The sequence below is a fragment of the Lottia gigantea genome, assembly GCF_000327385.1.
Source record: "Lottia gigantea unplaced genomic scaffold LOTGIsca_7, whole genome shotgun sequence".
Classification (NCBI taxonomy): Eukaryota; Metazoa; Mollusca; class Gastropoda; family Lottiidae; genus Lottia; species Lottia gigantea.
In genome coordinates this window covers 1414117-1440162 of record NW_008710370.1, presented here as the reverse complement: position 1 = coordinate 1440162, position 26046 = coordinate 1414117, and the positions used below count along the sequence as shown (strand labels likewise).

General features: G+C 31.7%; 1 protein-coding gene across 1 annotated transcript; it reads left to right on the top strand.

Annotated features, from left to right (window-relative positions):
- Positions 1 to 625: 625 nt before the first annotated feature.
- LOTGIDRAFT_107755 (hypothetical protein) lies at positions 626 to 25174 on the top strand (the record flags this gene model as incomplete). Its single annotated transcript, XM_009065460.1, has 6 exons — positions 626 to 829; positions 5122 to 5215; positions 11191 to 11388; positions 15952 to 16101; positions 19033 to 19129; positions 25039 to 25174. 6 exons carry the CDS (start codon positions 626 to 628, stop codon positions 25172 to 25174), a joined length of 879 nt encoding a protein of 292 aa, XP_009063708.1.
- Positions 25175 to 26046: the final 872 nt, after the last annotated feature.

Sequence of the window (26046 nt, the reverse complement as noted above, 5' to 3'; positions counted from 1 at the left end):
TTAGTACTAGTTTTTATTGCTCAACATGCTTTGAAAAGAGAACCTGAGAACCTTCTACTGTGTTTCTGATAGAAATGTAATTCTTCAATAGAGATTCTGTTTGGGTCTAATTAGATGTATATTATGCCCAGTCCTTTTGCTTGAAAGCCAGTTACATGTGTTTTTTTGGATCTAGCATACAAGGAATTCTTAAATTTTTTGTTCAATCAAGTCTATGAAAATAATGTTGGATAATAGATACGATTGAAATCCTTATAACAGTTCCATATTGATATCATCAACTGGTTCATCATATACTAATTACAGAACTAAGAGTTGATTCAGCTTCTATTCCTATAATAGGTGCTTCAGATGGAATTTACCTGATCTAATTAATTCATAATTCCAGGAACCAAAATACCTATTAATACTAATTTGTAAGGTCATGAAATATCAAATGGATAGAATCTTGTGTTTGTAAGAAAGAGTATTGATTGCACATTAAGTGGTGAAGTTCATTATATACATACGATGTATGAAATATGCATCTCAATGACCAGAATATAACTCAGAGAGAAATGATATTCTTCTTCAATTAATTCAACTAATACTGTATTCTTTTATTGTGTAATTTCAGGTGAAGGTGATGTTAAGAATATGTTCACCTATAATACCAGGTCAAACAGAACAAGGTGGACGAAGTTTTTTAACCATTGATCCTCGTCGTAAACAAGTTACAGTACATGATCCTGCTGCTAGTGGTTATATTACCTCCTCAAATAGGAGAGCTGCAGTGGCTGCACCCAAAATGTTTGCTTTTGATGGTGTTTTTTCTCCTGATGATTCTCTGGTAAGTATTGTCTTCTGATTAAAATCTGAGTCTGCTACATTCTGAGCTGGGATGAAGATTTGTCTTTATGTAGATCTAGCGTACAGAGTTTCCCTTTTAAGGAACATGAAATAAATTACAATGATTCTCAAAAATACTAAAAGCGAAAAAAAAAGAAGAAAGAAAATACCATCTATATCTTACAAGAATAAAAACTCCAGTTCACAGTTAAGGATCCTTTCTACCAGCCGGTTATTGGTCAAACCTCTTGGCATTGATTTTTCACAGATTATCCATACCCATTTACAGCTGAGTCTACTGGAATTATGACTGAAGATGGATTGCAAATAGGCAAGCCATTTAACTTCTGCAGATGACTTTTCACCTTTCATGAACTAGTTAATCTTGGTCTGTAAGTGGGTCAGGAACCAGACATTCACAATGTTCATCAAATTTCAGATTTCAAGATAGACATAAACTTAAAACCACAAACTTAAAAACATTGACATTTTTGTAATGTTTTAATGACACTATGATTTAAAGAAATGCACCTAGATATTTTTAAAGATATAAATCAACAAGTTAAAATATTTGACAGAAAAACTGGTTAAAGTCTTTAAACATTGCTAGAAATGTTTTAATGGGATGTAAGATATATTATAATGTATTGGGTGTGTTTTAAGTTATATTATATATCATGTATATATGAAAAAACTTGCTTTTGATTTAATTTGTACTCTTACTGAAATTATGGGTAAAGGTCTTAAAAAGGCTGTTTCTTATAATGAATAGTAAACATAATGAGTAGTTCTAACAGTAAACATAATGAGTAGTAAACATAATGAGTAGTTCTAACAGTAAACATAATGAGTAGTTCTAACAGTAAACATAATAAGTAGTAAACATTATGAGTAGTACTAACAGTAAACATAATGAGTAGTACTAACAGTAAACATAATGAGTAGTTCTAAATAAGTAGTAAACATTATGAGTAGTTCTAACAGTAAACATAATGAATAGTTCTAACAGTAAACATAATGAGTAGTACTAACAGTAAACATAATGAGTAGTTCTAACAGTAAACATAATGAGTAGTTCTAACAGTAAACGTAATAAGTAGTAAACATAATGAGTAGTTCTAACAGTAAACATAATGAGTAGTTCTAACAGTAAACGTAATAAGTAGTAAACATAATGAGTAGTTCTAACAGTAAACATAATAAGTAGTAAACATTATGAGTAGTTCTAACAGTAAACATAATGAGTAGTGCTAACAGTAAACATAATGAGTAGTTCTAACAGTAAACATAATAAGTAGTAAATATTATGAGTAGTTCTAACAGTAAACATAATGAGTAGTGCTAACAGTAAACATAATGAGGAGTTCTAACAGTAAACATAATGAGTAGTACTAATAGTAAACATAATGGGTAGTTCTAACAGTAAACATAATGAGTAGTAAACATTATGAGTAGTTCTAACAGTAAACATAATGAGATGTTGACACACTAAAATTGGAAATAGTAAGAGTAGGAATCCTAGACAATCATTTTATGTTCCACTGAAAGTAGAAGTCAAACCTCAGCAAGCTTAGTGATTTTCTTGCATAGAGCTGTTTTCAATATGATTTAAAGGGACAGATTTGCCATTTTCAGGGATCATTTGGAATACTAGAAATGTATGAATTGCATAATTCCTTCAAAGGTACCTCAAACTAGGAATTTTCACTTTCAACTTCTATGGATGTCTTTTCTATTTGCGAAAAAAGACAACTGTCTAACGCTGCTAATTCTGGACACACATGAATTTTAACAGAGAGCTGTGAACACTATTAGTTAAGCTAAAAAATTCCTATTTCTGAGACTTGAGTCAAATGGATGTCAAACCTAATTTAATGAGATAAAATGCTGCAGTATTGAAGCTATCTCATTTTTGGCCTAGGTATTGTAATATACATAGTGATCAAAACTTATTGTGCTTAGGAACAATTTTGATGGAAACATGACAAGTTTCAGAAGAAAACTGTGACAGTTATATTTTGAACAGAAAACCATCACTCCTTTTCTGATTTTTCACATCTAATGATAAGAATCAGTTAAAAAAAAACTTGTCCATTTCTACCAATGCTTCAACAGATTTTGTTTTGTTATTCAACATGTGTTAAGTGTTAGGTACACCCTAGGGGGATGGATAACTTTCTACAAGATACATTCATAATAAACTATTTGATTTGCATTCTCCATGGGAGAAGTCTCATTGAGTGCAGACATCATTTTACCATTTTGTGCAGAAATCACATGTTCAGCAATCCTGCAGGCTTTTTCAGTTTGATATTAAAGTTATATCGTATGGTTTCTGTTTCTAAACTTTTTTATAAGAGAATTTCTACATAAAAAGTAATAGTTATAGTAATTAAGTTATGGCATAATCCCTCCTTATGGATAATTGACGAAAAGTATTTTGTAACCAAAAAATGAATTTGCATATGGCATATCTGTGGTACATACATAATGCTTTTAAATATTTTTTGACGTTTAAAAATTAACGACTGAATTTTTTTAGTTAAAATTTTCAGATATGCTCTAGATTTTGGTGTATAGTTTTCACAAATTTGAGTGACCTACAAGAAAAGCAGACTATCCCTTTTAATGTATATTACAAATGTTAATTTAGGTAGACCTACTGGTTCACTTTTTGCAAACTAACGGTGAAATTTGGTCGACCAGAACACAACTGACTCACACTTCCTTCATAGATAATCTAGTAATAAACTGGTGGTAAAAACTACAAATAGAAATTTAAAGCAAGGAAAAATGAGTCATAAGACAGAACCCAAACCATTTGGAAGGTAAAAAATTTGGAAAATATACAAGCAACTATTGATAAACAAATTTAAGGCGTTCTGAACTTTCCCTCAATAAAATAATCATACATTTTGAATTTACAGACTTCAAAGTAGCAAGAAATTGCTAGAAGCGTCAAATACATTAGAAATACAATTTGAAAATGCAAGCCTAAATGAAAGAAACATAGATATAGATATCAAACCCAGTAAAAATCAAGGTTAATACCGGCACGATGTGGATTGGATATACATTAGTACATATTTTGATAATGTATTCATTCATGATATCTGAATGATGAGAGATAAAGGTGTACCACTTGTAATAACAACATGTTGTTTATAATAGTTATATGTACCAATATAAGTTATATCTGATATTATTTATCATATTAATAGAAATGTTACAAGTTCATTGACAATCTGTAAACACAGCAGATAAATGTAATTTGCAATCAACACTGTTATTAAATTGGTGCCACTGTTATTGTGCAGAGCATAGATTCAACTGTCATTGTGCCGAACATACAGTCTACTGTCATTGTGCAGAGCATAGAGTCAACTGTCATTGTGCTGAACATACAATCAACTGTTATTGTGCAGAGCATAAAGTCAACTGTCATTGTGCAGAGCATTAAGTAAACTGTTATTGTGCAGAACATATACTGTCATTGTGCAAAACATAGAGTCAACTGTCATTGTGCCGACCATAGAGTCAACTGTCATTGTGCTGAACATACAATCAACTGTTATTGTGCAGAGCATAAAGTCAACTGTCATTGTGCAGAGCATTAAGTAAACTGTTATTGTGCAGAACATATACAGTCATTGTGCAGAACATAAAGTCAACTGTCTTTGTGCAGAGCATAAAGTCAACTGTTATTGTGCAGAACATATACTGTCATTGTGCTGAACATACAGTCAACTGTCATTGTGCCAAACATAAAGTCAACTGTCATTGTGCCAAACATAGAGTCAACTGTCATTGTGTTGAACATAGAGTCAACTGTCATTGTGCTGAACATAGAGTCAACTGTCATTGTGCAGAGCTTAGTGTCAACTGTCATTGTGCTGAACAAAGAGTCAACTGGCATTGTGCTGAACATAGAGCCAACTGTCATTGTGCAAAGCATAGAGTCAACTGTCATTGTGCTGAACATAAAGTCAACTGTCATTTTGCTGAACATAGAGTCAACTGTCATTGTGCAGAGCATAAAATCACCTGTCATTAACTGTGTTTCCACTGACATAAAAAGCCGGCTCTAAGTTCGGGAACCATAACGGTTTGGCAATTGAAGCTTTTCTCGTTCGGCAATAGGGGGCGGTCAGTTGTCTCCCCTCTTTGTTTCTCCAGTCTTGGGAGCTGTCACCGTCCTGGAGTTTTACCTCCTACTTTTTTTCAGATGATGAAAAAATCCAGACATAATTTTTTATTCTTAATATTTGATCACTTTTTTTTATCTATTTTCAGAGTGAAGTATGTTCTGGAAGTTTAAGTGAAATTTTACAATCAGTTATAGGAGGTGCTGATGGTTGTCTCTTTAGTTATGGTCATTCTAAACTTGGTAAGTTCACTAAAAATTTAATTTCTAAAGGTTCCTTTATACTATAGCGATTATCAGTTGTGTATGGTAGCGAATAATGAAAGTGGCCATGAGTTTTGAACACAACTCACAACTCAGTTTCATGAGAGTTGTGTTCGAATCTTAAGGCGGTTTTCCACGGGACGATTTTTTTCACGCGAAGCAAAATTTTTCGTCGCAAAATAAAAGCCCTCGACGAATTTTGATTTCCATTGTCATCGAAGATTGACGTTATTGCTATTCTAACGTCCTTGCCCATCAGCGACTAAATGGCGGCATTCAACAAAGCCCTGCTATTAAGCTAGCGTTTATATTAACTAGTTCTAATTATTTTCCAGATTTTGTTTTATTTCCTCTGGATCCAAAGAAATTTGTGTGCTTAGTGTTTGTTTGGACTGATAAGTTGGCTATGCCATTTTCTGCAATCTTTGACGTCATGACGATATGACATTGACGCTGTTAGGCAAAATTCTGGCATCTGATTGGATAAGCTAATTGCGCGAAAAATTTCGTCGAGTAAAAGTAGAACCTATTCCTACTTCTTTTGCGATCGTCGTGACGATTTTTTTTCGCTGCAAATGCTAGTACTTCTTATCAATACGCATGCATCTGTACGAAAAAATTGCTTCCTGCGAAAAAAATCGTCCCATGGAAAACAGCCTTTACGACCAATATACTTATTTGCAACCATACATAACTGGAGATCAAAATGGTTTTAGGGCTGCTATAGCTTAATACTTTCTAAGATATTTTTTTTAACAGATTTTTAATATCTTTGTTTATACTGTGTCACCTTATCAATTAAAGTTAAAATACCATGGTTAACTAAGTCTTTAGAATATTGTATGAGGCCTGTATTCATTATTCACAAGATTCATGTGGATAGGAAATGACTATATATTTCTGATAACTGACTGCCCACAGTTCACTGTGGTTGAAATATGTAAAGTTTTGGGATATTGATAGCTAAAATTGTGTTCTATCAGCTGGTAAAGCATTAAGTTGACTGTAACCATGTAAACTCAATTTCATATGGTCATGTGAAATTTCCTTCTTATTAATAAAGATTCTATTTGGTTTCTAGTCTTTATTCTCTGTCTGCTTTCTCTCTTAAAATTGACCTGGCAAGACTTATATTACATTCTTCAAGTTTTGTCTATCAATTTAAGCTTGCCTCTTGTATAGTAATCAAATAAACCAGTTGTTGTTCAATATTATTATGGCAACAGTAAAGATAGAGAAATGGCCTTTTCTGACGTTTTGCTGTATATGTGGCCTTTTACGACATCGTTTTGTATTGTGTGCTCTACAGTTACGAGAGATTTAATATCATCTTATCACCTTGTCTACGTACTTCCCCTGATAGCGTGTCAATTTAGATTTGTTTCTGGCAGTAATTCAGTTCCGGATATTTCCAACAATGTTAGACTTACTCGGTTTTGGTCTGCCTGTTTTAATGGATTGATCACAAGCTATTTCTTCTTGTAAATTAAGCTACTTGTCAGTCGAGTGTCCTCCTCTGTCATGCTTCGTCTCACTAAGTGCTGATTTGACAAAAATGAATCACTCCTTATCAATGCCTCAAAAAAAAATAGTCCATTGATGATGAATACTTTTCTAAAGTTGACATGTGTTTCTAGGTAAACCTCTTCAAATTCCTTTTCAATGCATGTCAATTTTTCTATTTCAAGACGAAATTCTGAAAAGTTCATTTCCTACCAAGTGGAATATTTTCAAATGTTTCAAAAATGGATTAGCATTCTGACTTATGCCAATTTATCATTAATCCATGCAATTTACAATATGCCATATTTTGACAGCCATCGTGAATTTAAGATCTATATTTTGCAGATTCTATTTCCTTTTAAGTTTCACAGTTGCCTTAGAAATGTCATTTGTAGTTGGAATTTATGAAATTGAAATGCTTTTTATACTTCAGTTATATTTCATTAGAACCTTTTTAGTTTTTGGAACTGCATGCAAGTACTGGGAATAAAAATCAAAAGGATAGAAAACTTGTCTAATGCGATTCCTTGATAAAACTAAACTGTTTCTTAATGAAATATAAAACATAGTACTCTTTCCCTTTAAGATCAATTTCTGCTTCATCATCATTTCTAATCATGAAACCTTTAAAATATCTTAATATTGGCTCATCTCAATTGATACTGTGGTACCGGTAATTGGTACCAATAAAATCAGGAAATTAAATGGAATGATCTGTCGGTATTGTTTTAGATACTTTGTCTGATTCCATTATTCTGTGTGATGTCTGAATCAAAACATTATTCTTATAGAAATGTGGTCTACGTCTCTCATTCATGTTGACCAGACAGAAAGGCCAATGGTCAGATTATGCAGACCTAATATGATTAAGGGAGATCTTAATGACCACTGTATTGTCATCACTAAAGACTGGCCATTATGTTAACTTAAAGTTGTGTTCCCACAAATCTTGGAGTAAAGACTCTATCTAAGTTGAGAAGGAAGAACTTAGATGTTAAAAGTTTATTTATAACCATCTTGGTTCATGCACTGCTCTCCTATTACAAAAACTACTCTCAAATTGATCATTTGGTTGAAATTTCTAGTGAGCCCCTATTGTTTTTGATTAAGATTCTTGGTTTTTGATGAAAACTGTTGAAAACGACTCCTTTCATGTTTGTTTACAAGAAACCCAAGATTCATGAATTTGGACTATTTTCACACCAATTGAACAAATAAGATCAGTAGCTGTTACTGGTAGGATTTAAAACAATAGGTATTTGTGTTGGCAGTTTCTACCAATAGCTGGTATCATTGACCATTCCTTTTTTTATGTGGGAAACCATCTTGAACTGACCAGCGGAAATCGATAATTTTGCCATGGAGATCAATTAATCAACACAACACATTAACTATTTTACACTTTCTATTGGACATTTTCTCTGCATCAATTAGGGAAATTATTATACAAAATGTTCAAAGTAACAACTGCTAAGATAGACTGTACTTGCCCTTCCAAACTTAAAGGGATTGTAAAGAGGTTTTCTTAATTTATATGTGTATCCAATAAAATTTTCATTCAGACATATACAACTAAGTGTTTGTTGACGTCACTATTCTCAAAATTTGCTTTATCACGTAAGGTCTTTCGCGATTGATGAGTGATGTCATCAAACTTGGAATGGTGCAACACATACAAAGTTTAGAAAACCTCTTTACAATCTCTTTAAAGTCACAGTGCTCTTAAGGACATATTTGTGGGTGTTGTTAGATGGAATGATATTTATCTGTATCAATAACTACTAGTAGAAGTGATATATTGTATGACAGGATGATATATGAGATGACAGTGGTATTTATTTATTATGTAGATTGATATAGGTATTCTCTGATAAATTAACCATTATTCTATCATGTATGATTGTATCTGATGTCAGACAAGGTTACTAGACTTCTTCAGTCTAATATTTTCTAATATTCATATGTTCTTGTCTAGACTGTCCTGGAATGTATTTATCTCATATGATTAACAGATTAGCCAAGATGTCACAAGTGATCTGTCCATCTCCAAAAAAAATTGTTCACCTTAAGGTGTGGGTACACGAATACAGTCCTGGTTGACGATTTTTGTCACCAACTTGAATCTTGAGTCAAATCTTGAATGTGCCTGACTGTCATCATCCAATCAGATTCATTTTCTTTATATTGCATTCTCTGCACGTGGGTATCAACATGGTGGAAAACGATTGACTGGAGATTTACTTGTGTGCCCATTCAGGCAAGTCTTCAGTCGGCAACAAAAATCGTCAATCAAGACTGTTTATGTTCCCAAACCATTAAGATCTTAAGTCATAAAGATATGATTTTACTCCTTGTATTAATGGAACTGATCAACTTGCAATCTGTCATAGATCACAGTATCCATTGTGTTATATATATTAATACAAGGTGTTGGCTAAGTCACCTGCTTGCTAATCTAAGGTTTGTGTGTCCCATCCCAGCGCAAAGCACAACTTTGTCTGCCTCTATCAGTGATGTAGGTCAGATAATAAAAATCAATACAAGCACGACAATTCTGTTAATCAAAATCAAAAGTTGTATAGTAGTTGACTCCTTAGTTAACCTTAGTAAGAAGGAAAAAGCATTGTTCAAATGTTTCTATAAACTGAAGCCGGTACAATATCCTTCAGTAGTGAGAAATCCAAAAAGTATGCTAATCTCTATTTTACTTCAGTTTGTAAAATCAGTAGTAAATAGAATCTGATTTTCTAATATAATATTTGGACACTTTATTTTGAGATTTTGGTGATCTTTTTTACCAACAGATCCTTGGTCGAACATCTTGCCTATGGTCATTGCTAGATAATCCAATTAATTTATGCTGCTTTCATGGTTAAGTAATTATCAGTAAGAAGTATTGGTATAAGGAAAATGTTGAGAATATGAAGTGCTGTATTTTATTAGCTTTATTAAAATGGACTGTTATTCAGTAGACTGTGGGAGCCTAGGGCTTTTAACTACTTCAAATTGTTTATTTTCTTCAAGTGAGCTATGTAGTAGATGATTTGACACCAGAAGAGGAATTGTATATAATATAATAAACGTGGGGGTGTCGGTGTAAATCAAAATAAAGGTATTCATTGGTCAATTTATCTGGAAACATCTGTTGATATCTTGGTGGTCCCTTTTTTTAAATTGACGTCTGTTGGAAATATTTGGATCTGATTTCTATGGTTGTTGTTCATTTGACAAATTATTACTCACTTTTTTATCCTTCAATATTTGTGATTTGTAAAGATTTTTTCTATAAATTATAACAATTTAGCATTCACGGCCATTGGGATTTATATTGCTCTTACATAGTTTCTCCAGTGGTAAAGAGTTCCTTAAAGCATAATCACCATAGTATGACCACATCTGTACATACTGCAATAACATATAATATAAAAACACACGAAAACATCGACCCTACAATCAAACGAACATAACTAGAAGACCAGCTGATAAGCAGCCATTGTGCTGTATAAAACCCAGCATGGCTGTTGATTTATTTATATTTTGAGATCCAAAAGACTGAATATAATTTTGATCTTTAAAGACATTTTCTATACAAATGTAAAAGGTCGTCTGCATTTTGTTTGCGTTCTTGATAAAAAACAAAGTTTTTAAACAAGATCTTGAAAAGTGCATTTTGGAACTTCTAAAAATTTTAAGTGTTGATTGATAACCATGCAAAAATGTATACAAATTCAGGTCACAGGAAACAAATTAGAAAATGAACAAAGTGAAAAAGAAACATTCCTTATATCATTAAAATGTTAAGTAACGAAGTATAAAATATAGACTTGTTAAATTTAAAAGATAAAAGAATTATTATAGAAAATAAAATTTGCCATTATTCTTATGTTCTCAAATATGCTCTCAAATATGCTCTCCTTAGAGATATTATTTTAATTGCTGGAAAAATATAAAAACTATATATTCTATAGAATAACATTTTCTTGTACAGAATCAAATGATATGTGGTAAATAGGTTTTATACCTTTGTTGTAAAATATTCATATGAAGAGTTATATTCTGTTTGTAAAAATGCTTGCTTCCAGAGAAACTTCAGTTCTGCTGAGATTGATTAATTTGCAGTGTCTTCGTACAAAACCAAAAAGATGAATGTTTTGGCACCGCAAAATCGTTAGAAATGATTACTCATAGATTTTGTGATGCTCTGCATCAATGAGCCCCACCCACACTGCCTCGGCACAAAATCCAAGCCCCAGGTCCAATTTATTCTTGGTGACAGTGTTTAATTCATCTCTGTTGGTTTCACTATTTCTGATATTTCTGTTTGTGAAGGTATATGTAACAAGATAATGATTTATTGACTTCATTTTTCAGTTCATTTTAGTTGCTATTGAATAATAAACTTGTCTGTCAATTAATACAAATTTTATAAGATGCACTTATTTTCTTTTCAGGTAAATCATTTACTATGATAGGTAAAGATCACTCACCACAAACTTTAGGAGTTATACCTTGTGCTATATCCTGGTTATTTAAATTAATTAGTGAACAGAAAGAATCAACTGGTGCCAGATTTTCTGTTCGTGTTTCTGCTGTAGAAGTTTCTGGAACACAAGAGAATTTAAAAGATCTATTATTTGATGTTGGTGGAGGTAAGAAATATCTTGATCTCTTTTCAATGTTATGTTTTGGTGCTCATGTGAGCCTATTGATTCAACTAAATGGTTCATATATTTTGGTAGCTTGCATTTCAAATGTTACCCGAATGGCAAAACGAAACTCCAAAATAAAACTTTGCCAATACATCTGTAGCAGCAAATGTATTCATGAGGAGAAGAATATCAATTTCATTAAATAAATAAGTAAATGTTTCATTATTAAAAGTGGTATCAGGTGTCTAGAAGAATAAGCATACCTTTGTTTGGTGCCAAACCTGTCATTGCCACTCAATATTACACAAACACTTATGTAGTGGATTAATTCCTTTATTCTAAGAAATGGATTAAGACATATCACATATCATAAGAATCTGTATTTTAAAAAACATAATTCTCTATCATTGATATTGCCATTAATAAGTCACCAAGATTAAGAATAAAGTTGGATGAAAAAAGCATGAAACTATGAAAATAGGACATATTGTTTTTCTATTTCAATTCATTACTCTATCTTTAATGAAACAAGACAACTCATAAAATATCTCTTAACTTGGCACATCTTTTATTTTGCCACCAACTGAAAACCAATTGACTGCCAGAGTTTTTGCCAATTTTTTAAGTATCAATATCTCTGAGGTAGATATGGAATACCTCTCAACAATTCAATCTGACACAAGAATTTGGTTGATTTTTTTTCCAACTTGAGTTAATCATGGTTGAATTGAAACATATTAGTGATGATAATTAGACAGGGAATAGGTTCCAAAAATTTCTAACACCTGGTGTAGTTCTCACTTTATGTTTAACCTAAAAAACATAGTTTTATTCCACTTTTTTAGTCTAGAGTAGAAAAAATGCAGAAATAGTTGGACAACTAAGTATTATTACATATTCACTACCATGTTCAGGGCTTAAATCAGATTTAAAAAAAACTCAAGGAAATCAAATATAAAATTCTGCAGACGCACAAAAACTTTTCTCAATATTAAATCTGTACAGTAACTGAAATTCTGTGGAAATTGTGTAGAAACAGACAAATGTTGAGGGAATTCAGGCATTATTAAATCTAATAAAAGTTAAATATTAGATTATGGTTGTTTGCACGAAGGGTTGGACTTGATTGAAAGAGTACATGTCCCTCATGGCGATATAATTAAAATGTATTACACATGTTGTGGTGAATTCAACTCGTTTATATACTCTGTAACACTTGTAGTAGCTCACAACTAGAATGTGCGTAGAAAATAACTTCATCTTTGTCATTGTAACTGAATAAAGAAATCGAAAGAGTGGATTACTTGCTATATCTGGAATTCTTCCATGAGGGCAAATTGTGGCAAGCATCGTTCAATCAATTGTAGAACTTGTTTTCCTACCACAAATTCGGTACACGACAATTGCGAGTGATTGGTAATTGATTCATTTCCCCTAGCAATTGATGGAAATCGTAAAAAGGAAGTGTTGAGTAGAATTCCAACACATCCAATCAGACATGTTAGAATGGTAGACTATTTTTGTTCTTCACTATTGAGGAGTTTAGGCTGACTTAACTAAACACGGATGAAAATTTAAGTGAGCATTTGACACCAGACAACCTCAGCACGTGAAAATATTTATTTTTCTTCAACGATACTGGAAAATTAATCTAAAAATGAGAGATAAAGATAAATCTCGATCAGCCCAGTCCATTCTCTTTGACATAAAGTTGTTTCTGGAATTGCAAATATTTGGACCATCATTCTGTTGTTTATTAGATGAATTATGAGTGTCATAGTTAGGGTTCAATACTTACCTTTACAGTATTCAAATAGTTTAGCACTAAATTTGATTTTATTTAGAAAATAACTAAACAGGTTTGAAAAATTTTGTAATTTATCAGTTTTGGTATTTGTTGATTTGAGTAAAATCCCAAAACCTTCAAAGAATATTTTGGGATAGAATAGAAAAAAGTAGTAACCATTTGGAACATATTAATATTCAAATGATCAGATATTTGGCTAGGATCAAAACATTATCTTGACCATGACCTTCTATGTCAATTATGATAAGTCAATCAAATATTAATGTTGAGCAAGGTTTCGGGTGAAAAAAGCAATTCTTATGCAAATAGTCACTAGAAAGTAACTCTTTCAGAGTTGATTTTCATATGCACATATATTTTGGAAATGCATGAAAATAGAATCCTTATTTTAACCCAAGCATTACTCTGGCTTCTGTAGAAGTTTGGTTTAGGAAGTCCATTACTATTAAGTATAAAATAGTCAACAACACAATAATAGGGGTAGTTTAAAGTGATTATTTGTAAATTAATACTAGTATTACGTGATATGAAATGGTACAATTGATACAGTAGTAAATGTCAGAAGTTAATAGATCTCAATATAGTATATCATATGTTCAGGTTATTTATTTCAGTCTTTCAAATTTTCCCTGTGTTGTAAAAATATCTTATAACAGATATATATGATGGAAGAAATCAATATATTGCATGTCCTCTGTAAAGGTATAAGCAGAAAGATATATTGTCAGGGGCACTTATATCTAATGATGTCATGATGTAAATTAACTGTGTTTCCACTGAGGGATGAAGCCCTCTTTAAGCCAACTTTTGTGTTTCCACTGAGCAAACTGGGAACCGAAGACCTTTCTTTTTGCGTTCAGCAACTTATCAGGGTCCAAATGAAAGCTAGCTTATAGACGGCTTTCACTCAACGAATGGAATAGCCTGCTTTATCTTGTTTGGCAATAGGGGGTGCTCTGGTCTTTCCATTTCTTAACAGAAGCAAAACAAAAATTTTGTTGTTGTAAAAAAACTTTGCATATCCCAGTTACATCCCTTCTTTATAGAAGAGGGAAAATGTGTTTTGTCTTCTTTTTGATTAGAATTAGTAAGTTAACATTGCTTTGTTCACTTTTATCATCTAAAACGCAATAGTTAAATTCCCATTTCATGGTAGTCTTGCACATCCTGTTTGTCAGTAATGTGCAACTTTGTGATCGAGACTAAAGTCGTTCGGGAACCAGTTAGACTCAGTTTAAACACAGCGCGTTCGGCAATAAAGATAGCTTTACTTAACAATTCTCAGTGGAAACGCAGTTATTATCTGCATGTGTGAATATTTATAACGTCTTAGAAAAGAAAGAAAGAAACTAACTTTGTACAAGGATGATTAATAAGGTTCACAAGGATCTTGTCTATGAGCTTGTCTGTTGGCAAACCTCTTGACATTGATCTTTTCCAGATTATCTGTACCCATTTATAGCTTGGTTGACTTGATTAATGCTGGCTACTTCACTCCTAGCAAGATTAGTACTCATATCTACAGTTTATTCATTATAACTAAGCATATAATAATCTCTTGTTCTAAGTGCTACAAGTGCTTTTACTCAAAGTCAGAACATTCTTATTTTCCACAAAACGTTTCTGTTGATTGCAGGGACTCACTATTTATGCTAAAGGTACTGAAATAAAATTCTATTAGCTAAAGCTATATTCCACTAAAATAATACTCTTATATAAGACATATGAATATTTGTATATTAGTAAGATACTTCTTGTGTTTTAAATTTATAGAAAAAGTAATCTTACGATGTTAGAAAAATTCACTGTGAAAAGGATGAGTCAGTGTAATTAAGACCTACAGAGCCAAAGTTTAATAACATGTATAATTTATGTAAAAAAAATTACTCGCTACCATAAACACAATGTGTGAATTGTTTGACACGGCTATGCTTAATTACCTCCCTTGCATACTTCCTTAACTAATGATAATCTAACAAGGAGGTACTCAACTTTATTCTTATATATCTTCCTTTAAATAGTCCAGTTCTGCTTCAATCTGCCTGTATTACCTGACAGTCTGTGATTGAATAACATATGTTACATTTTAAATGATTATCTCTTACCTGTAAGAACAGTAGGACATGTTATTTATTAAGGCAATGAATTTTCCAGGTAATAATATACCAACCTCCCATCTGTATTTCTCAATCAAAATTCAAATATTTATACATGTTTTAAAAATATACAAATGAAATCTGCTCTGAATTTTCTTCATTGATTCAACTTTTTCATTTTGGTTAAAGTGCAGTACATTCTCCTGCTTATGACTGAATGCAAGAAAAGTTACATTCAGCCAAACTTAGACACTGATCTGACTAAGACTAAGACTGCAATGATGAAGATGTGATGAATCAAATTATAACTTTACTTTTGAATAATTTCTACTAAAATAGTACTTTTTTTGCAACAAATAATTCATTGGCTCCAGTGGCTGTGCGAGCTTCCTGAGACTGGGGGTACAAGTAGGGGGCAGACTGATTTAATAATTGACAACGTCGCGGATGAGATTCAAAATGCCGAAGTGTCATGGATGCAAGCCTACCATGGAGCTTCTGAGAGGGCTCTCCTAGAAAATGATTGAAAAATAGAATGAATGTGTTGCATTTTGACAAACAATTTGGGACAAAAACATATAAGAAATTATATTTTTGAAATTGATAGAAATGAAATGAGGTGCAATAAATAAATATCTGACTGTGTATTTATCATTTCAGGTGGAGAAGGACCACCATCAAATGCAGTGTATTTAAGAGAAGATCCTATCTGTGGAACTCAACTTGAAAATCAAAGTGAACTCAGAGCACCAACTGCTGATAGAGCAGCTTTTTATTTTGATGCTGCCTTAGCTGCAACTAGTAAAAATGGTAAGCTGATAACTTTTCAATGTAGATTTAGAAATAGATTTTTGTGATTTCAATCTGATGTTTTGAGATAGAAGTTCAGTACAGTACTTCACAGTATGTATGCTGTCCTTGAATGAAAAACAAAAAATCGAATTTGGCTAATTAGGAAAACATGACATATTGTTAGTTTTTCTGTGTTTTTCTGACAGAGTGATGTTGAATTGTCAATAGTTGATATATGTGTTTTGTTAGTAATTGGAATATAAACATTATTATATTCCGAAAATATATTGTAATCACCCTGGTGTCTGTCTGTCTGTTCACATTTGGCTTGTGCTCACTCTACAGGCTACAATTCTTTACAGATTCTTTTGATTTTTATTTTGTAGGTCAATGTCATTATGATGATGATCCCTATCAATTTTCAGGATAATCTGATAATTTTTCACCGAAATGTCGTTTTCTTCCTTTCTATTAGCCACATAGTGCAACTTATGTTCACTCTTCAAGCAACAATTTTTTATGGATTCTTTTGATATTTATATTCCCTCACATAGTTTGGAAGTATTTTGTCATCCATACGTCTGTTCACAATTGGCTCATGCTCACTGTACAGGCTACAAACAATGATTTGTACAATCAAAGCTGGTGGGTGTATGTCACATTGCTTTGCAAGGCTATCTTTTAATCAAATGTATATATTGCAGTTTAATACAAATGCAAGTTTGATTTAAATAGCATAGTAATCAATATACTGTGAGATAAATAATACTATCTATTGCTGCCATTCTATATTGAAACATTAAGTATGACAGGGAGGGACTATAAGTACACTCTTGCTCCAAAACATTGTATACATAACAGCAGTTAACAGTAGGTAACCATTAAATATCTATCAATATAATTAATGGTTTAGTCTTAACACAAAACAGCCCGCTAATAGATTAAAGGTAACATGGTTTGGTCCATAGAAAACAACATCCACCAGTTCACAGGCAAAATACCTCATATTTTACACATTTTGGCACTAAAATTAGTGGCTTGGCTGAAACTAATTGGTCTCCCTGCCAGAAGTTGATCAGTTTGTTTTCGACAAAGAGTTAGATTGGTGTTAGTTAGGACATTTCGATGGAAGTTGTTGTTTTTTTCTGGTGAACAGATTTGGACAGTGTATTTTCATTCTCTGACATTACATGTAATTGTTTGTGGTTCCTTTCGGAAGTCTCTCAACCTTGTTATTTTCGGATGAACTTGGTGGTAAGACTTTATTCTAAATTTGATGCAGATGATTGGCACTGATCTGTCATACATTTCACTATGTTAAAATGTTATTAGAAGTATAGTTATTTCATTGTGTTATTTTGTTATTTTTTCTGGTTTCTACCCACCCTAATTTTTTTTTCTGCAAAGAAACCAATATTGATATTATTATATGGTGTCTTTCAAATCAAGTGACCCATCATAGCAAATTGATTCACATCGACCCAAGTTTCAAAACTAAGGATTTAGCTAAATAGAATAGTGTATGATCTCAGCTTCAAAATGATACATCAATCATTGCTCTATGATCTTTCATTTGGTTCAGGCATTTTGGGTTTCCTTGAGTTTGAGAAAATCAATCTAAGATGTTGCACAACGTCTGCAATTTCCCTTCATTTGTCCTTAGCAACCTACATGTTAAGGCACATGATGTGGATGCATGCTGTGACAAATCCAATATGTGATATATATCTCCTAGATGAACATCAATGATTGATGCATCATTTTTAAGATGGGATATTCTCTTTTTGATTCAGCTAAATCCTGTTTTGATAATTGGATCCCTGTGGCATATGCTATGTTGTGTCACATTTTTGCTTTCAAATCTATCTTTTGAATTGATTTATTATAACTGAAATAGGTGCAGCAGTTCAACAATATTGGCGTGCAGCAGCTTGTGAGTTAAAGCCTGCCACAGACTAGAGGAACTAGCTGAGCTGACAGCTGAGCAACATTCTCACTAATTATTTTACTGCAGACGAGAGCTGTTGTCTGACTTATTGTCTCACTAGACAATCTTCGGCCAATTCCTTATGTCAACGAAAACAACGGAAGAGCTTTGTACTGCATTCGTGTCACTTAACTAAATAAAATGACCTAATTTCTCTGTTTTGGAATTCCTCTGAATTAACTGCATATATATTGTCACATTCAGCAAGTTGATCTTCTAAAGTCATTCACGGTTACAATGTAGATCTGCCAACGCTTTTCTATTGGTTAGCTACTTTTCTAGCTCAGCTGGCAGCTTAGAAGCCTGCACACAGTGAATTTCTGGCCAAGATGGATATTTTTCTCACAGCCTCTCAAGGCAGAAATCTTACTAAAAACTCAGCACTTAAGGAGGAAACAGCTCAGCTCCCAACCTCTTGAGGCCAGCAGCTCAGCTAGTTCTTCTCGTCTGTGGCAGGCTTAACAGTAAGCTTATATCTTGTCCAAAATCTAATACATATCACTGTTGTTTAATCTATCTGAAGTTTAATTCATTACATTTACCATAACATACATCTTGACTTATTTAATCATCAAAGATACTATGTATAATTTGATAACAAGTTTGAAAGTTTTAAACAAGATATATCTGTATTTGAATATAAAGTAGTTTGTTTGATATTAAAACATATCAAACATTTGACTGTAGCTTTACGTCTGTACTTGGCTACAGAAAAATTTTCTTATCTCTCAGTAATATATTGAACATATGAATTTGAATATTTAATATCTTAATATAAGTGTGGCAGATAAGTGTAGATTTAAAGTGTATTATCTACAGCTTATCAATATTAAATTATATCTTATGCATTTGGCGTGTGTGCAAAGAGAAATAAACTGTGTTTGGCCCATCCTGTGAATATGAAATTGAAATTTTGCCAATTTTTTATTTGTAAAATGAATTTGTGACTTGATATTTTACAGCAGAAGAAGATGGCCGCTCATCACATCTATTATTTACGTTACATGTTTATCAATATCGAATAGAAAAAGCTAATAGAGCTGGTCTTCCTGGAGGTATGTATACTTTAATTTGTTTCTTTTAATTTGGATTAAGGTTGAAACTTATTTCTTGTAATCTGAATTGAGTTTGAAACTTGTTTCTTGTGATCTGAATTGAGTTTGAAACTTGTTTCTTGTGATCTGAATTAAGAGTTTAACTTGATTCTTGTAATCTGAATAAACTTGCTTCATGTAATGTAAATTAAGATTGAATTGGATCTGACAAATGCTCAATAGATACAGTTTTCCCCTTTTGTGATCCAAAATTCCTATAATTAGCAAAATTCAAATCACAATTTATCTCAATGATCTCCGAATCAAACTAAATTGATTTTTTTTTCGAGCTAATTCTATTTGGCCAAATCTTGAAATATACGGCAAATCTATCACCTTAAGGAACTAAAATCATTGACAAGATCTTTTTGAAGGTTCACTACTGAAAAATTTAAATAGTTAACAAATTTTTGTAAAATACAAATGAAATTTTTGATTAGCCGAAACTAAAAATTGGTGTGATAAATTGCTAATTAAATTTTTCAGTCTAAATTGAACCCTGATATAGCAGGACTTGATATTTATATCATTATCTTATTATGAAAGAACAGATATAGGTTTAGTTGATATATTTGTCTAAGAGTTATTGAACTTGCTTCTAACTTTGATTTATAAATAAAAGACAGATTGGTGGTAATATTACAAATATCAACTAGAATTTTATTCAACTAGCTTCCCATGAACAGTCTTATAGCATATTAGTAATTTTCAATATAGATTTGAAAATAAGTTTGGATGACTGCCAACTAAATAATGACTATGGTTAAAAATAATGAACATCTGTACATCTATTATGTTGCTATTATTTTGATGTTATTAAACAAAATTCTGACATAATCATACACATTATACACATTGCATAGAAATTATTCTGGTTTTACATCTCATTAGTACATAGTGAGATTAAATTACTGACAAAAACCTTCACCATGTAACATGACATGTGTGATGTATATATTAAACCTGTAGATATATATTATAGAACATCAAGGCAAATATACTGATATACACATAGACTTTTCTTTCCACTGATAATATCATATACTTTTTGACAATTCCTTGTATACCAACAACAAAATATAAAACCTTTACAGATAGGTCATTCAGTGTAGCAGGACCACAGTTATAGAACAAGTTACCTGAACAGTTAAAAACCTTTTAATCTGTTGACTCTTTTACAGGAAAGTTAAAAACACATCTTTTTAGAAGGACCTTTACCTAAAACAACTCAGTGTGTGTGTGTGAGATTGACTATAATGTAGAAATATTTGTGTTAATTTGTAAAGCGCCATTGAATGCTCATGTTAAAGCAGTAATGAGCTCTATACTTAGTTCAATAATCTTAATCTTTAATCTGTTTTGTCTTGTTTAGTTTTACAAATTAACTTCATGTAGATTTTGGCAGCAAAAGTATGTAATATGACAAGTAATATGTTGAGAAAGGTAAAAAAAAAAAATCTGTTTGAAATTGGAAATTGTAGAAATAACCAGGTGTTGAAAGGAAAAACAAATCACAAAGTTTCAAATTAAAGGAAAATATTGTACCACCCTACATTCAATATCTTTATCACACAGAAGCTATTCATAGCATCTCTTAATCAATAATATAACATCTCTTTCAATGTAGCTTTATACTTAATACTTTTATTTTCAAATTCCATTGTATCTTATGTGCATATTTTTAGTTTTTAGTTTATTTTAGTCTCAAAATTTACTTTTTAAGATGTTGATTGTGTTTTTACCTACTATCTGTAGATAAATGTCCATCAAATGAAAATCAAGAGTTTCAATATTTTTCTTGGCTAAGTTTCAATGCTTCACCCTTGATAGAAATTTTTTGTCTCCCTTAGAATAGCATCAAACTTAAGAGGGATGTCATGCTTACCCCTGTTGAAACACTGATCAAACTCTTTGACTGGCTTTTTGAACCTTGTCTGAGAAATCACATAATTGATTAAGTTTGTTTTGTTTGATTTCAATTTCTACACCATTTAATTTGCCCACAAAATTATCCAGGTCAGGTCATAACCGAGTAGCCAATGGTTTATCAAAAGTGGCAGTGCCGTAAATGTTAATGTAATGTGGTAAAAGAATACATGGTACATATAACTTTGCAATAGCTTCACCACCAAAAAAATCAATTTTCATTTGAGTGTGTCTCAAAACAAAATTGGATCTTTTTAAGAATCTTTTGCACTTTGAACGTGACTTGAGAGCAGATATTTTACCAAGTGAAAACAGTGCTGGCCAAGTTCGGACGGAGAATGGTTCACTTCAAGTGTTCAGCATTGATGGCTAATGGTTGACGTATATATTAATGTTCTTTTAATATTGATGGTAACATATATCAAACTTGATATACATATAATATATTATAACATTGAATATATCAGTAAGAAATAAGTTAAAAAGCTGAGGTAATTATCCCAGTTTTATGTAAGTAATAATAGGTTGTTAGAAACAAGGGAATTCTAACACTCAACTCTTCAATTTATTTTCACTCTACCTGAACGCTTGTTAAATAAGACTTATTTCATGCCTAGAGTGAAACCTGGCATTCTTCCAACCAGCCAAATTGAATACAAACTCTGACACTTTCTCTGTCTTATAAATCTTACATCATACAAAATATAAAGGCTGAATTGAAGCTATGTACTTTTCTAGCAACCATAGATCAGTCTTTAAGACTACCATTTAAAAACTGATTTCTTTCTCAACTTAGAAAATGTCTTCATTTGCTTTTCTTGTCAGTTTGTTTTTGAAGTAAGATTGACTATAAATTATGTCTCTTAAAAAGTCTCTCTTTTTCTAATTTTTATTTATTTGCCAGACTAGAGTTGATTTTATATTATAGTTGTTGTAAAGCTATCTTCCTCTGTTTGCTTCCTCTTTTGACGTCTGCTCCCATGTTAAAACCTTTTGTGTGGATCAGAGATCAAAATCTTGACATTAGACCTAGAAGAATAATCTGCATGAAATGAATAAAATGAGGAATAAATGTGTCACCCCTCAGACATTTAATGACACCTTTTATAAAAATAGAGAAAATACATATTCAGAAAAAAAATCTGGTAAAGTAAAATGAAATTAATCAAGCAAATTATGATCACAGCTGAGACTGTATAATGTGATTTATAATGGACATAAATCTGACTTTGAAATATTTATCAGTCTGTTTCCAAGAACGTTTTCTTCACGTTTTTCATGCAAGATTCCACAGGCTTGACTTCTTCTTTGCTCCCTTATGCTATAAAAAAATCTATTTCATGCATACAGCACAATAGAAGCCTAATCACAACTTTAGATATAGAGTCAAAATATCACAGGCAGTCAAACTAGAATTCAGAGGCAAGGTGAGAGTCATTATGTTTGAGATTAAGAAATATTTGACATTACACCATGTAATTAGCAAGACAAGAGCTAGGAAATATTCAATCTTGAAAAGAGATGAATAATGAACAATAGAATAAAAACCAAGTAATCAATATTACTAGTAAGGGTATTAAAATGGTCAAGTTGAAGTAATCAACAAAATATAGAATGAAAAGTCAAATAATTTATTTGAAATTAAAGACCATTTTGTTTGAGTCCATTATTATCAAGTATTCAAAAATTTCTTTGAGAGTTGGGAATTGAAAACAGTAGAAAAAGGACCAAGTTGTCAATGAATCAAAAAGAATCAAAAAGAATGAAGAAGGCCTTGTAATCCAAATAAGATAAATAAGAAGGTCAAGTTATCAAAAAGACAGAAGAAAGAAGGTCAAAAATACAAGGATATTTCAGTTATTCAAAAGGAAATTCTGTAATTAACGATACCATTCATTCCATAATTTTTCTCACTGACTTGATTGAAGTTGGTAACTATTTGATAAGACAGTGGACATTAACCACTCCTATCAATTACATTACCAAATATCACAGTTATAAAGTTATAAATTAATATATATTGAAACTTAGAAGATAAAATGTTACTTTTATATTCATTTAAAGATCAAGATTCCAGCCTTTAAATTCTGAAAAGAAAGCTGAATGAGCTCAAATATGCTAGTAGTGCTGGCACGATATATCGGTGAATCGATGTATTGCGATACGTCATGCCACAATACGCGTATTATATCGCAATGTCGTGTGTCAATACTTGACGGTACCTTTCATTCCATAAAAAAAATGGAGATTTCAATATACTATATTATCAAATATCACAGTAATAAAGATACAAATTAATATATATAGAAACTACAAGATAAAATGTACATTTTTATCCCGTTACCCCTTATCACGATAATGAATAATAATAATATCTTTATTACAAAAGGTACCCACTGATAGGCTTGTCTTCCATTCTGCCCCTTACTACCTACCTTATTGTGACCCTTGTATTGTATCGTGGAATGATTGGTGATACCCAGCACTAGTTAATACTGTCAGATTTGATACAAGCCACCAAGTAAAATTGGTACATACATTTTATTGACTGATTGAAATTGCAACTGGATAGTAATGTACACACTTACTGATATTGTTGTAATGTTCATTATATTATACCAGTACAAGCCTATAGAATGAGGAGATATTGGTAAATAGCGTAAATGCCATAGAAAGAACTCTATTAAACTTACTCTGTCAATGTTATCTATTTCAAAAACACCCAAATATTTTTGTTTTATTTGAACCATTTAAAAGTCAGTGATATCTGATTAAAGAAAGTTTACTGGCATTTAACTCTCTAGACTGTGAGGGCAAAAACACATCTCTTCAATTCATAAAACTCTCAACACAGAAATAAAAGTAGCAACATAAAACACAAAACTGGCAGGCATTAACATCAATGATGTAACAAGGTTGAAATAGCTGGTATTTAGTAGAAATTCTAACCATAGTTAAGTCTATTATCTTTGCCTGAAAACTACCAGTTAACCTGTCATTCTGCCAAACGCTGCTTAAAATATGAGCTACCAGTTTCTTTTTGGCGTAATTCACTTAGCTGTTTTCTGCGATTTTTGTAAAAAAATATCATCATTATTTTTTTGTTGTAAAAAAGTTGTATAGTGAAACTAGGTTTAATTTCATTAAACCATCAGAATTGTCAGCACTTACATAACCATCCTTGGTGAAAATTCATTTGAATTTTTTGCATGTTACAGGAATTGAAATTGAAAGTGAGAGAAAAACACGAGCAGATCGTGTATGTGTGTTGTATTTGACATGTAAATGACACGACCAAGGGAGTCATTATTAATTCTGATCAAGTCAAGATGACCTTCAAGCTTATCTTGATGACATTTACATATTTATTCACATTTTTTCATGCAATAATCGTAAAATATTCCTCAATTCCCATGAATAAAAGAAGGATCTTTATCATGATACGCTACAAGTTGTGTTTAGTGAAAAATGATTTAATATAAAAATGACATAAAGGGTGCATTACAAGATAGATGTTCGGCTAGTTGAGTGATAGCTGTGTTTATTCAATTGGTTTTAATAATAAACATCCTTATTTATCACCATGAAGAACATCACTAAGTGATGCCTAGTTTACAAACATTGTGGCAGAGTGTTCCTGAGGTTAAGAATAGGCTACCCAGTCCTAACTTATACTACCACTTGGCGACTATTACAGCCAAAACTCTGTTACTACCAATAAAAGTAATATTCTTTTTTTTGTTGATGAAATAGGGCAGGTCTTATTCAATTCAACTCAAGACTGCCTATTCTCAAAGTGATCTTAGTGCAAGGATGTCCAAGGGTCTTCTAACACTGTTTGCAGGATATACTAGCTCTAAGATCATTTTGAGATTATCTGTACAATGTTTTTTTCTATTTTATGTACTCACTATTGTATTTTGTTTTGATTTCAGTTGCTGGTGGTAGAAGTAGACTACATTTAATAGATTTAGGGAGTACAGCTAAATCTAAAGATCCTAGTAATGCTTCTTTAAGTCTTTCTGCTCTTGGTAATGTTATTATGGCTTTACTCAATGGTCAAAGACATTTACCTCATAGGTAAGTCTCTATTTTATGTACAATATTACTCTGATTGAGTAAATTACATTTATCCATTATCATCTTATCATAAACATTATTATCAATTGTAAAGTCATAACCACATTTACCGATGTTATAAACAACAGTCATCTATTGTCAAGTTATAAACAACATTCATATATTGTCAAGTTAGAAACAACATTCATCTATTGTCAAGTTATAAACAACTTTCATCTATTGTCAAGTTATAAACAACATTCATCTATTGTCAAGTTATAAACAACTTTCATCTGTATAAACAACTTTCATCTATTGTCAAGTTATAAACAACTTTCATCTATTGTCAAGTTATAAACAACTTTCATCTGTAAAAACAACTTTCATCTATTGTCAAGTTATAAACAACTTTCATCTATTGTCAAGTTTTAAACAACATTCATCTGTATAAACAACTTTCATCTATTGTCAAGTTATAAACAACTTTCATCTATTGTCAAGTTATAAACAACTTTCATCTGCATAAACAACTTTCATCTATTGTCAAGTTATAAACAACTTTCATCTATTGTCAAGTTATAAACAACATTCATCTATTGTTAAGTTATAAGCAACTTTCATCTATTGTCAAGTTATAAACAACTTTCATCCATTGTCAAGTTATAAACAACTTTCATCTATTGTCAAGTTATAAACAACTTTCATCTGTATAAACAACTTTTATCTATTGTCAAGTTATAAACAACTTTCATCTATTGTCAAGTTATAAACAACTTTCATCTATTGTCAAGTACTATATAAAGCAGTGGTGGCGTCAGCCTCGCGAGACTGGGGGTACAAATAGGGGTAGACAACTTAATGGGGGCACAACTGTCAAGGTTGATATTCAAAAAGTGC